The 13,038-nt window shown below is 46.8% G+C and overlaps 1 protein-coding gene and 1 long non-coding RNA gene across 5 annotated transcripts in view; one reads left to right on the forward strand and one right to left on the reverse strand.

Annotated features, from left to right (window-relative positions):
• Positions 1-1,725: 1,725 nt before the first annotated feature.
• Positions 1,726-13,038, reverse strand: part of LOC135900261 (retinal homeobox protein Rx-like) — a 63,313-nt gene continuing 52,000 nt past the window's right edge. For both annotated transcript variants that reach the window (XM_070531933.1, XM_070531934.1), the window contains 4 exons: positions 12,177-12,252; positions 9,327-9,450; positions 5,977-6,049; positions 1,726-5,203 (listed from right to left, as the gene is read on the reverse strand). In XM_070531933.1, coding sequence (XP_070388034.1) covers positions 4,620-5,203; positions 5,977-6,049; positions 9,327-9,450; positions 12,177-12,252 — 857 coding nt within the window. In that variant the 3' untranslated portion in view covers positions 1,726-4,619. The remainder of the gene's footprint in view (positions 5,204-5,976; positions 6,050-9,326; positions 9,451-12,176; positions 12,253-13,038) is intronic.
• Positions 7,529-13,038, forward strand: part of LOC139054627 (uncharacterized) — a 38,816-nt gene continuing 33,306 nt past the window's right edge. For 2 of the 3 annotated variants that reach the window (XR_011511370.1, XR_011511372.1), the window contains exons 1-2: positions 7,529-7,887; positions 10,194-10,418. This is a non-coding gene — a long non-coding RNA (uncharacterized lncRNA). Of the gene's footprint in view, positions 7,888-10,193; positions 10,458-13,038 lie in introns of all 3 variants that reach the window. The other variant, XR_011511371.1, reaches the window with a different exon arrangement.

Consider the following 13,038-nt stretch of genomic DNA (forward strand, 5'->3'; position numbering starts at 1 on the left):
CTCTGTCATCAAAGCCATGCTGCCAAAGCCATACTGTCTGATTTAAATACGCAAGTGGCGCTAACAGCTGCAGCAATTATGAAAGCTGTAGACAGTCTGCTAGTTAAACTGTAGTAACCTCTACCTCTGCCGGCGAAGATGACTGTACTGCGCTGTGAAGTGTGTGCTGTGAAAGAGTATGCTGTGCAGCCATCATCATTATCTTCTTCATGCCAGGTCCCAACACTCCTTACTCTTCGCAACCTACTTCCGTTATTCCCCCAAATCCCATCCCCAGCGTGGAGTAGCAGGCTAGAGGCATTTCATTCAAGTAGACTTCTCCACCTCTCTGCCATTAAAATTATTTCTGTCTCATCAGCCAGAACAATTACATTAGGGTTTGCTGCCCTAAAGCTTTTAGAGCGATTCGAAGCAGTTTCAATGTCGCACTTAATTTGAAAAAGGCACCCGGTAGCAGAATACAGTGATTTTCATGTGCGATGTGACCTCGATACGTGTAGAATTTCTTCCTTTCGGACATTTTAAAGCGCAGATCTTTGGCGCCCGTTCCTGCGTTACGCGGCGCCGTCGTCCCTCGCCGTAACCAACTACGTAGCCGGGGCCAGCGCGCTGCTCTAGCTGCACGCGCTACTGGCGCCATCTCTCGCGCACGGCACGAGCCTTGCTCTCTTCGCTCCTCTTCCACTGCCACCCCTGTGCGGCGGCAATCAGAGCGCCAGCTCGGTGGCGGCTGATCTCGATGATGTGCGGCTTCCCGAGCCGAAACGCACAGCCGCCGCCGTTCCTTCCTCCCCACCTTCTCCATGGCGGTGACCGCGTGAGGGCGCGCGGTGTTCTACGGTTGCCGAAGCGCCGGCTCGGTATCAGCAGATCACGGTGCGCGCTTTTCCAAGCCTAAGCACAGAGCCACCTTCAGTTGATTCGCTAGCAGCGTCAACGGCGTCAATCGGTCACTGACATCTTTTCGCCGCGCAACGTTCATATGCGCCTACGCGCTGCCTCCCGCGACCTCCCGATAAGCGAGGCATTTGCACCAAGCTAAGCTCCGTTTGCTGCGGCTGATGCGAAATGTTTCGCACGAGACGGATTGTCAGAGGCTCACAGACGATTTATATTATAATCCGTCTGCCTATATAAAGAGTTTATTAAATTTGTGCAGCAAGTCGAGCATATATCCATCCATTTCTGACCACAACGTTTCCTTCATTACAATCAAGAACTGGGAGCGGAATGTTTCTTCAAGAAGGAATCTGTGTGAAGAATAAAAAGTTGTCTCTAACTATATACATGTTTTGCTTGAATTCTTTGCCTGCGCTGCGCTGAAATTCTGCATTAAGAAGTAACGTAATCGTCGGCGATTTTTTTGTCCTTTTCATGTATCTTTCACTAGTCGATCCCGGGACGAAGCTCTCCTTGTATCCGCGCTTATTGTTTCTAGTTTGCGACCAATGAGGACGCTATTGATTTCCTTAATTCTTGAACCTTCATATCGCGACAAGCCGTTAAGAAAGTCGTTGACTCGTTAGACAGCGCATTTCAACACGCTCTATCTGTCGGGTAGAGAACCGTCGAAATATGTCCAGGACCTGGATGACCTACTTGTGGACCCTTTTCTCTTGTCTCGTCTATCAATACGTGCACTTGAGATATATGATCAATGTTACAGAAAGCGTAATGTCCCATGTACCTCCCCCCAACACGCATACACACACCCACACACAGCGATAGCAAGAAACATATATATGTTTATTTCGGAATTCACTGTTTTATACAAAATTAAGGCACGTCGGTGTTGCTCTGGCGTCAAAGGCAAAATCATAAATGATTTGCTCGATGGACTTACATGACATATTCAAATATAAGTATTTAAAAAAATACAAGCAATACAATGGTACGCGACAGTCGGACATAAGGACGATGACGACTAGACATTACAAAAATACTGCATGCATCTCGGAAAGACCCAATCGTGGACAAATAAAAAGCGAACAGGATCATTCAAACACAAAGAATGCTAAGGTTTCGTTGATGGATCTCGCATAATTGTGCAAGTCGTCTTCGACTATGCAGACTTTCGTATTGGACGACAAGGTTCAATTGAACCATACTGATAGACGTCAAATCATTCCCATTTATGTTCTTGGTTCGAACTATCTCGTTCGTATTCCACGTATCTGCGATAGTTAGCATAAAAGGCCTGCCTCACATACGATAGGTTACTGCGACCTTGATGTGTATCTTATTGAGCAATAGCGTTTACTGTGACTTGAGACCGTACACACAAGCAACACAATTACACAACAGGCGATACGAAAATATTTACAAGTGTTTCTTCATCTGCCATCGTAAGCGCACGAACATTTCGCTCACGCTAGACAACAAGAGGAAGGCACGTTTTGGCACTGTCACGGACTTCGCTACTTTCATCAGAGAAAGTAAAAAGGCTTCAGCCTTAGAAAATAAAAACGAAAAGGGATACTGACTTCTCCTGTCAGCAATATACTACACTTATCACACATGTTACATGTCATACAAGAACTACGAATAGAATTTTCACACAAAGCCATGACTGCAGTCATTTGCCCCCATGTTCATACTTTACAAACACATTTCAGCATTCATGACATACTTTTACAACAAACCAGTACATTATTCTTTTTTTTTTTTCGAGAAATGTTGAGATCCATTCTTTAGGTAATTTCTTGCCCATTGAATGAGCTGGCGAAACTTCATCTAACCGATAATGAGATTATCGTAAATAACGGCTCTTAGTCCAATCGGAAAGAAATAATTGTTCGGTCTCATTGGCACATTCACATTACATAATGCCTTCACAGTTGTGAAGCTGGGCCTCCGAGAAGTGGGAAACATGAGCACATCAGTTTTAAGCATGTTTTAACTGAGAGAGCGAGCTGTGCAGTGTTGTTTGGTTAACTTGATTCCCGATGCAATCAGCATGCTCAACCTTAACGCGTCCATTCGAAGTAATTAGCCTACTGCAAAGATAGCCTCGACCAATATAGCGGGAGACCTTCCAGAAAGGCTAACGTAGTGCTCTTACTAGCCTCCCTACGTGAATGGTTTACTTAGTAACTTTGAAGGCGGTCCATTTGGAGGACCATGAGGAATGTCGTGCTACTTTCACAATTCCGCTCCAAATACCCACGTCGGCCTTCGGTATAATGGCCTTGCAAAACAACACGAACGGCACATACACGTATTGACCAGAAAATGCACGTGGGCCCGCCTTATTGTTCAATATATGTTGAACCACACATCCCACAGCACAATTCGCAACTGTACAAATCTGCAGGAAGTACACTCAGGTGCAATAAAAACACTGATGTTAAATGTGCAAAAAGTAGTGTTGTAAAGTGGCGAACATATATTTTTTTTACCCCAATGTATCGAACGAGCACATGACGAACGCGCGCATTATGGCTAGCTGGGTCATCTGCTATAGAGGAATGCATATGGAAGGCGGACATAACGGGTTATTTTTATTGTCAACTATCCATACATGTAGCGAAATACTCAATTACATTACTCTTCTAGGTGTTTGCAAGATTCATTGGTGTAAAGTTTCCAAAACAAGCAACGTCTATCGTTTGGGCATGTTGAAACATTGCCTTGAAGTTAAGCTCAACATATAGTTTACTGCGCGCTAACCACTCGTTCTCATTTCTAGAAACGGGCTAGCAAACTTGTATGACGAGTTTATCGTTGTTCCGGAGTACATCGGCCTTATTTACAGAGAAGGCAAACTGCAAACACCTCAGTCGCTAGCGTGTAGGTAAAATCAGCCACCACGATCATACGTAATATATTGAAGAGAGGCACTAGCTATGTCTGCTCCAGGTTGTTTAAATGTGAAGCGCATTTTTTCGCACATGGAAGCAGTCGCTAAGTATCAGTCGTTTAAAATAGGTTATTGTGGAGCAACTCCTACCTGCTCAGAACATTTGTGACTGCTTCCAAGACAGCCACTAGCATCGCTCGCCGAAAAAGAAATAACATGTGAGTGTTTTAGATCTACTGTCTCTCGTATATGATACAGGCAAAAGCAAATAAGCCAAATACTATCATTATTATTCGGTATGGAAACATATATATACACACAATAGACAGATAGTGACATACCAGAGGGTGTAGGCTGGCAACTACAAACACAGAAAGTGCACTTCATACAGCTGGCTTTATAAAAGGAATCAATTTCAGAGTTTCATAACTACAAACTCCAGTTCTATCGTCCAAGGGAAGCCGACGGATTCCATCACATCCCCGATCTCCAGTCTTTTTCTCCTTTTTGTTAACTAAAGTTGACCCATACATTTCACTTGCTTCTAGCGCACCCCGTTCGGAAGAGCGTTTGGGCACTTCGAAGGGTCCAAAATCGTGTCCCCACTTCTGTCACAAAGCCGCTAAAGCGTAGCAGTGCAGTCATGTGGAACGGACCTACGGCACCACATGCGCCAGACGTCTTCCCAACTTACTGCGAAGCGTCAAATCTATTCCCGCAGCAGCTGGCTGGAGCACGCTGCTGCGTCTCACCACCGTCTCGAGACTCTCCGGACGACTACCGGTTTCTCTTCTGCTCGGCGCAATGAAGCGCGCACGCATTAAGTGAAGAAGTCCAGCGGTGGCAGCGGCGACAGCGAGTTGTCCTTTCCTTTCATCATGAGGTGCGGCATCGAGCTCATCTGGTGCAGCTCGGCGGAGTCCAGCAGCCCGTTGGTGCCCATCAGGCCCCCGTTGCCGCCGCCATTGCCGCCCTGCTTCTTGATGTTGTCGGGGCTCGCGGAGCAGGCGTAAGGCATGGGCGACGAGCACTTCTGGTGGCCGTCGGGAGAAGGCGCTCCGCAGGGTCTCTGCCCGATGCCGGTAGACGCCGAGCTGACCGGCGGCGGAAGCGGCGGCAGGAGCTGGTCCTGCGTCGGGGGCAGCATGGTGCTGTAGAACGAGCTCGGGTTGGCCGCCATCCCACCCATCGAACCAGGTCCCGCTGTCGAGTAAACGGCACCGCCGTAGCCCGAGCCCGAGGCCTGCCCGGGCGAGTGCTGCAGAGGCGAGGACGTCTGGAAGCCGAAGTCGTAAGGGTTTCCAGTGCTGAAACCCCACGAGTCCATGGGAGCGTTGAGCGGAGGAAGCGTCGGCGACGAGTTGGCGTACGGGTGGCCTCCCTTTTGCATGCTCTGGGCAGCCGCTGGTTTCGTTGTTTTCAGGAAGGTGAAAAGGTACGGGGAGAATAAATGTGGGAAAATGGAGGTTAATTTACGCATTTTCTCTATTTTACGGTGTTCTAAATATTCGTCGCAGCCTTACTGGCAACATCAATTCCACAGCTCCGGGAAAACTTCCCGAGAGTTAAGACAGAAAACAAAGTGGCATTTAAAACGTGGCCGCCATGACGTTTTTCCGGCGATCACAATAGCTTCCAGCGGCTGCAGTACACGAAAGCGTGATCTTGGCTATCGGTTTGGTGTTACTCCGAAAGGCCGTAGCTGGATCGAGGGTGCGATGTAAACACCATTTAATCCTCGGTAAGCTTATTTTCTCGTTGATTTTCTTGTTATCGCGCCAAGGAGGAGCCATTTATAGGGCCTGCCAACCTTACAGGCAAAATAACACGGTGAAGCAAATAGCAGTGAAAATTAGCGAAATTCATTCACTCTGTAACCCTTGGTGTGTGTGTGTACTGCGCTAGACGTCTTGAGTTAATGCATACGCAAGCGAAGCTCCAAGCAGAAATGTCCAAAGTAACAAATGCCTTAGTAAAATAAAGCTGGTTGTTCTTTATATATATATATATATATATATATATATATATATATATATATATATATATATATATATATATATATATATATATATATATATATATATATATATATATATATATATATATATATATATATATATATATATTAAGGGCTTCTATAGCTCGAGTTGTGTGAAGAATCGCAGTATAATCCTTACCTGCTTGAAGAAAATTTGTCTTGCGAGGTGGTTCTCTTTTCCTCCACTTGGCACGACGGTTTTGAAACCACACCTGAAAATAAGAAGACTATAATGTACAGGAGCACAACGTTGCAGTGAGAAGGCTATACTAGAGGAAACCATAAAGCAGCAGATTTAGCGTTAATTGTCCGAATAGATAAATTTTCGAACGGTATTGATTGCGAACACTCGAGAACTACGGGCTTGGAATAATAAATTATACCGCATGCCCCAGCTAGCGTTAGCTGGGACACCCCAAATACGGAATATTGTTTTATCTTATTAATCTTATTTATTTACTTCAATACACGCAATATTTTTTTATACAAGTTCACACAAGTGGGCAGCTTGAAATCGAGCAATGAATAAAAGACCACCACACTTCCTGGTGAGCTTACACTGTGCGCTTGCAAAGGCCGGTGGACCCTTCTTTCATGACGGGCACCCTCCAATAATTGTGCTGACTTTACCTATAGCCGGCTAAGGTCTAATGTTTAAGCAATCGAATATTGATTAACCGAATCGAATGATTTGGTTAAAAACAGAACTATTGAATTCGCGTTCAAGGTTTCGAGTACTCGCACTCCCCCTCAGTAAACTTACATGAGAATCAGGAATGTCACTCGGCTTTCTTCTATGATACTTGAAAGGACAAATATTTCTGTTGCAAGAACATCGCTTCATTTCATTTCTCTCTTTTTTCCTGTCTCTTTCTTTGAGGTGTCTTAATGCCACGGAGACAATGTAATACGTTCCCTGACATACGCATATCCCGAAGCTAGGAATACGCAAAATTTTAAAAAATAATAAAATGAAAAAAAGGAGGAGTGAAAAGTATACGGCATGGCATTAACACTCAACGGAAACAACGAGTCCTGATCGAGCGGAGCAATATTGGATAATACCTATGCCGGTCTATATATACACGTGTAAGGGCTCATTCACGCATTGTGCTTGGACACGACGTCACTCGCACGAGCTTAACGCTAAACGAAATTAAGCACTTCTTTTTTTTTCTTTTTTTTCTTTTTTTTAACAGTGGAGCTGTACATATATATATATAATGACTGGAGCATTTCTGTCGTTCGCGAACAACCCGGGAACTAGCTGCTCGTTGGCGCACCTCGGTGCAACCACGCGACCGCGCTCGTGCCACTGCTCACGCGTTCGTCATCGTCGTCTCCTTCTACAGATGGCTATGTTGCCGCTCATTGCTTAAGAAGGCATGAGCTATTCAGAGGCAAGAGGAAACTATCGTCATCATCATCATCAACTATCCTCATCAGCAATGGCTCGAGCATCGTCGTCTTCTCCCAAGGTTACTAGAGAAACGTTGGTCTTCTGCCACAGCTGGCTCCGTTGCCGCTCATCATTCCAGCGCCGAATTTCATTTCTCTGTTGTCGTTATAATGGGGAGGCCGCTTTGATTTTTTTATTTATTTACGGTGAAATTGACCATTGCTTAATAGGGTATGAGCCATTCATTGTCTTACGTGACGGACGCATTTATTAACAGAGGTGACACGAGAACGTGTGTGCGTATACCTATCGTCACGATGACCACCGATGAGGACAATAAGTATGTTCAACATTCTATGTCAACCTTGTGTCGTGGGCTAAACAGCTTCGCTGGTGATCCACCTTCTCAGAGTGGAATGGCTCGTGACTTCTTTGTAGCCCTTCCTCAACGCACCCGCCTTATTGCAGGCATTCTGCGGGTGACGTACGACAGCTTATTTAGACTTGTTCGAGATCATTTCGAGACGCTGGTGCGAGGCATTTGCGCAAGGAAATGATTGCACCTCAGAAATGTCAACGTACGGGCCCGCCAGAAGATACAAGAGGCTTCTTCCACCACCAAGTACTTCGAGAACGGCTCACCCGGCGCAGGTAACTTTAGAGGAGGGCTGCAGTAAGCGTGCTTACAAAATCTTCCGCGCGATTTCTATTGGCTGTCAATAAAAGTTCCTGGTGTGCCTCCTGGCTTTTGACCGAAATTTCTAGCGATCAACTCAAAATGTTCCGAAAGCCTTTAATTGAAAAGATATATTGCAAGAACTAGCGAAAAAACAAGTGTTCTTGCAGCCTCACAATCGGACCGCGCACCATGAGGATTGCCTGGTATACGTCAGTTTCTGTGAGCCGGTGAGTGCTTGCGAAAAGCTTTGGATAGCGCTTCGAGTGCGATGAAACATCTGTGCTTGTCGTAGACTAGCAGGTCGTGTTTGACATTCACGTGCAAAGCTGTGAAATGCCGTGGATAAGAAACAGAAAACAAGTTCGATAAGCTGACAGGACAGGTGGTGTGCTTTGCTGCTCCTCTCTCTTTCCTTGAGATTCATTATTTTTGGTGGTTAAAGCTTTGTTTGCTAATTCTTCATGATTTTTTGTGCACATAAGTATACGTAAATAACCGTTTTCGTCGAATAGACAACTTGTATAGCCCTGCACATTGACCGACAAAGTGGTGTCAGTGAAGGCACCAGTGCTCTGCGTAATTTAACAATGAATCACAACGTAAGAGCTGTACACATGCCGAATTATGGTTGTCTCTAAAGCACTCAGACGTCTTAATGGAACAGCGTATAAGACGATTTGCGTAATTTAGATTTCAACATTGCTATGAATCTGCGTTTTTCTCTTCGTTTTTTCTTACCAATCTGGAGATGAATTCTGACCGCTTCAGCCCGACCCGTGATTCTGCTGCAAGGTATTTTCAGTATGCAGGGCATTTTCTGAATCGAGAACTTGCTACGGGAGCAGGTTCTGTGGCCTAGAGCGTTGAAGTGTCATACATTAGCATCCGCGTGTGTAGCGTAACACTTAATGCCTAGCGACGCGTATAACAGCATGTCTTCTGATAGCGATTCTAGCAAATAAGCCAGTGAACAAACAAATACATCACAGACGGAATTTAATGGAAGTAATCTGTATTTTAATACAGTTACTGAACTGATCGCAGCACCAACACATCTTGGAAACGCTCCCGCGTTTCAGTGGCGTGTCGTCCAGCGAGACGCCTGCGCACTGACATTGGCACCCTGAAAATTCAATGGACGACTACACAACCTAAAAAGGACGCTCTTAAAAGCGCGCCATTTCTTTGATCATATCCGCTGCCACCGACTCAACAAACCAATGTTCCCCTAAAATGACGTCAATGAAAGTGATCGATCGATAGTACAGGTCCTGGCAAAAGTGGGGTGGCGGTCTGACCGCATGTACCAGGCAGCAGTGATGACAAGAGAGCGCACGCAAGAAAAACTTACGCGAGAACATCCCAGTTGAAGATCGCGGCAATGAGCTCTCCGAGCTTCCTTAGTTCTTACCTGTACTCTGGACTCGCTGAGATTGAGCCTGAGAGCCAGGTCTTCCCTGGCAAAGACGTCCGGGTAGGGCGCGCGCTGGAAGGCCCTCTCCAGTTCATCCAGCTGGAAGGCCGTGAACGTCGTCCTATTGAAGTAAACGCACAAAACATTGTAAATGTAGCCGCTGTCGACAATTTCTCGGATATTCACTGCCATCCCTATCGCTATCCCCGCATTTTGTCTGGGTTTCAATGTGTGGGCACATTCGCGGCAGGACTCAAAAATTGCGACCGCCTCTAACCATTTTTATTGCGCGAGACAACAGAACGCATTCGCCGGTGCATGAGTGAGAAAAGAGAAATAAAGGGCATTGCGCAATTGTGCGAGACTCGCCAAGAATCGCGAATGTCGCAAGAGCCGCACAGTGCCTGATATAATGCGCTTACAATGACAAAAGGAGAGGGAAAGCAAAAAAACACCTACATCAGCGACACGCGTTGCAGAACCTTTTAACGCCTACTTGCATCAGATTTTTGCAAGACGCCGGAACGTATATACGGCTCTCCAAATTGCCCAGCCTATACATGAACGCCGTGCATTAATTAACACAAGACAATTACTTCCACGGATAACAAAGAATACGCACGCTTTGAGCCACAACATCATGCAAAAAGGCCGACAGCTCACAAATTTTAAAGAGAATCGCGGACAACGGTTAATTTTCTTCTTTCTCTTTTTTTATTATTATTTTGAAGCCATGATTTTCAAAAGAGCGCCGGCCTTCTTGGACGATGTCACATTCGGAGCACTCAGGCCTGCTCGAGGCCTGAGTGCTACACGGCTGTGCCCTAAAATGACGTCAATGAGAGTGATCGATCGACAATACAGGTCCTGGCAAAAGTGGGGTGGCGGTCTGACCGCATGTACCAGGCAGCAGTGATGACAAGAGAGCGCACGCAAGAAAACTTACGCGAGAACATCCCAGTTCAACACGGCTGTCAACCGAACTACCAGGCACCTGCAGCTATGGAAGTGTACCAAGTATGCAGCCCTCCGACGACAGCACAGGGGCCAAGTGGACAGCATCGAGATCTACAATGTCCCATGAGCGTGGTACGCAGTTGCTGCGGAATCGGCTATTCTTCGCATGCTGTAAGCGAGCATTTTCCAATTGCTGGCTTTACCGTCACTTCTCGTTTCCCTCACCCCGTTATACCCCTGGTAGACCGACTAGACATCTGCTCTAATTAAATTTTACACCATCATCCTTAAATCCTGCAGGTACGTCGCCTCTTGAGAGATTTGGTGCCCACGTGGTACCTGCATTAATTGAGTTTCGCGCGAAAATATTGGTGCGACTGTTCTTTGACCCTGGCAAGGGGCGAAAAAAAAACTCATTCTGATCATTTCGGTTAACTTACACCGAAAGGTATTAAACAATCGCTTTCCCATTTCGCACCTATCGAAATGCGGCCTCCTCGCAACGTCGGGGTCAGCGACAGAGCGCCACGACGGCCTCGGCACACGCGCCGGGTGCTTGTCCCCTCCTGCTTTCGAGCCCGTTTCCCTTATCGAAAGAACCCACACAACGCGGACGCTGCAAGGAGCCAACGATATTGCTCCCGTGCGGATTGCAGCGTGGATAGCGTAGGTGACGATCGAACTACTTGTGTCTGCCGAAAGCTTCAATGGTTACCCAACCGAACCTCGAACGCGATTTCGTGTTGTTCGTTTCTTCTACTCAGCGAGCACTTTCGCACCTCACAAAGGAGAAATTGACTGCTTCATACACGGAGCCGCGTTGCGCCATCTTGTTGAGTAGAGGCACCGGACCGTTCGCTTGCTTCCTTTCTTTAGCGAGCCTCAATTTTGAAGTGCCGAAAAAAGATTGCTCCAAGCGTCTGCAGTTCACTTTGGATATATATACTTTTTGCCGCACACTTCGGCAAAGCGTTTTAGCGGTACTCACCAAAATTGGTTTCCGAGCCAAGTAACTTCTCACAGACTTTTTCTTTTTCCTTGCACTTGGTTACCTCTTGTTCTGATCGCGCAGAAACCTCGTGAAAGCTTGAGTGCTTCCACAAATCGCATTGCACCAGTGTGAAAAGGACGCCGGCATTGAACATTCTTTCAATAGCAGGACAGAGATACACGTTGGAAACGAGGCTGGTCGACACAAGAACCTTGAACTGTCCACTTGAAAGAAACCGAACCACTATTGACGAGTACGTGCATCTGGCATGGCCGAGTTGCGTGATGCGCGGATATTGTGCCGAGCTCTTACTTTTTTATGCGAAGCATATTACGAGGGCTCAACCCAGCTCCTCAGGCGCGGCGGTGACCATGAAATCACGTGACACCGTGACGTCACGACAGAGGAGAACCGGCGCTCCAACTCCCGCCGTCGCTCGCGGCGTCGCGCCCCGCATCGGACGCGGTGCGCGTCGAGCAACGCAGCGTTCGGCGCGACAACGAAATGTGCGCCTGAGCAAGCGCCGCACGCCTGAGCCGACGTTATGCGAAGCATATTACGAGGGCTCAACCCAGCTCCTCAGGCGCGGCGGTGACCATGAAATCACGTGACACCGTGACGTCACGACAGAGGAGAACCGGCGCTCCAACTCCCGCCGTCGCTCGCGGCGTCGCGCCCCGCATCGGACGCGGTGCGCGTCGAGCAACGCAGCGTTCGGCGCGACAACGAAATGTGCGCCTGAGCAAGCGCCGCACGCCTGAGCCGACGCCGACGACACCGGCTTTTCTGCGACACGAGCTCCTTAACGCTGTCGCGTTAAAATAAAGGCTAGTATGCTTCGCATCCTGGGCTTAACCTTAGCTAAGCCACAGCCATTTTTTTTCTTATTTGTCTCTTACCTCGTCTTTTTCTTCTTCACTGTCTTGTCTGCGTCCGAAGACGACGATTTTTCAGACGATTTGCTCTTCTGAGATTCTGCAACAGAACGATTAAAGGCTGTCTTAGACTAGAACTAAAGCACTTGACTTACCAACGCAAGAACACGTTAGAGATTACACCGTGCAGAACTTGCATCTCGAATTACGTATCGATTCCACAGAGCTTTACAAAGTAGTTATAAATGTGGCTTCTGGTTCCATACCTTCAAAAATCGGTTTCCTATTCCACGCCTAAAGTGAAGCTGCGAGCACGAAGTGCTCCCAGCTACGTTTTCAACGAACATTATTTATTTACCAGTTACTGCTGCCGTTTTGCTTTTGAAATAATACCTAAAGGACTACACAAATATATAATTAACTAAGGCAGAATTCACAAAGCTCGTAGTCCATAAAAAGTGTCCGTCATTGGACGGCCGCCCTAGCTAGCAATATGTTTTCGCAGTCATTGTTAGCGGGCGTTTGCACTTAGAATCTTTACAGATGCGCGCGGTTCCACGATTATACGCCCCGGTGTCGAATGCACACTGCCGTTTCAGAACGATTTCAGGCAGTTGCCACGCAACTGGAACTCACTGACTGACTTGCTGACGCACATTAGCGAGAAATGGCGAATGCACATCATACAGATGAATCCCAAATGGCCTGTTGGTATTTCACTAAGGTTCTGCATGCTACCAAAGTGGTGCAGTCATCTGTTCCTGTGTACAACGTATTGCGCAAAACTATTACCTATCGGTAAGCTTTACAGGAAAATGCAAGGAAGCGAAAAAATAAATTACGAGATATCTTGGGCGTGTGTTTCTTTATCAAGAAAGCACACATT

This window comes from Dermacentor albipictus, chromosome 1 (assembly GCF_038994185.2).
Source record: "Dermacentor albipictus isolate Rhodes 1998 colony chromosome 1, USDA_Dalb.pri_finalv2, whole genome shotgun sequence".
In the NCBI taxonomy this organism is placed as follows: Eukaryota; Metazoa; Arthropoda; class Arachnida; order Ixodida; family Ixodidae; genus Dermacentor; species Dermacentor albipictus.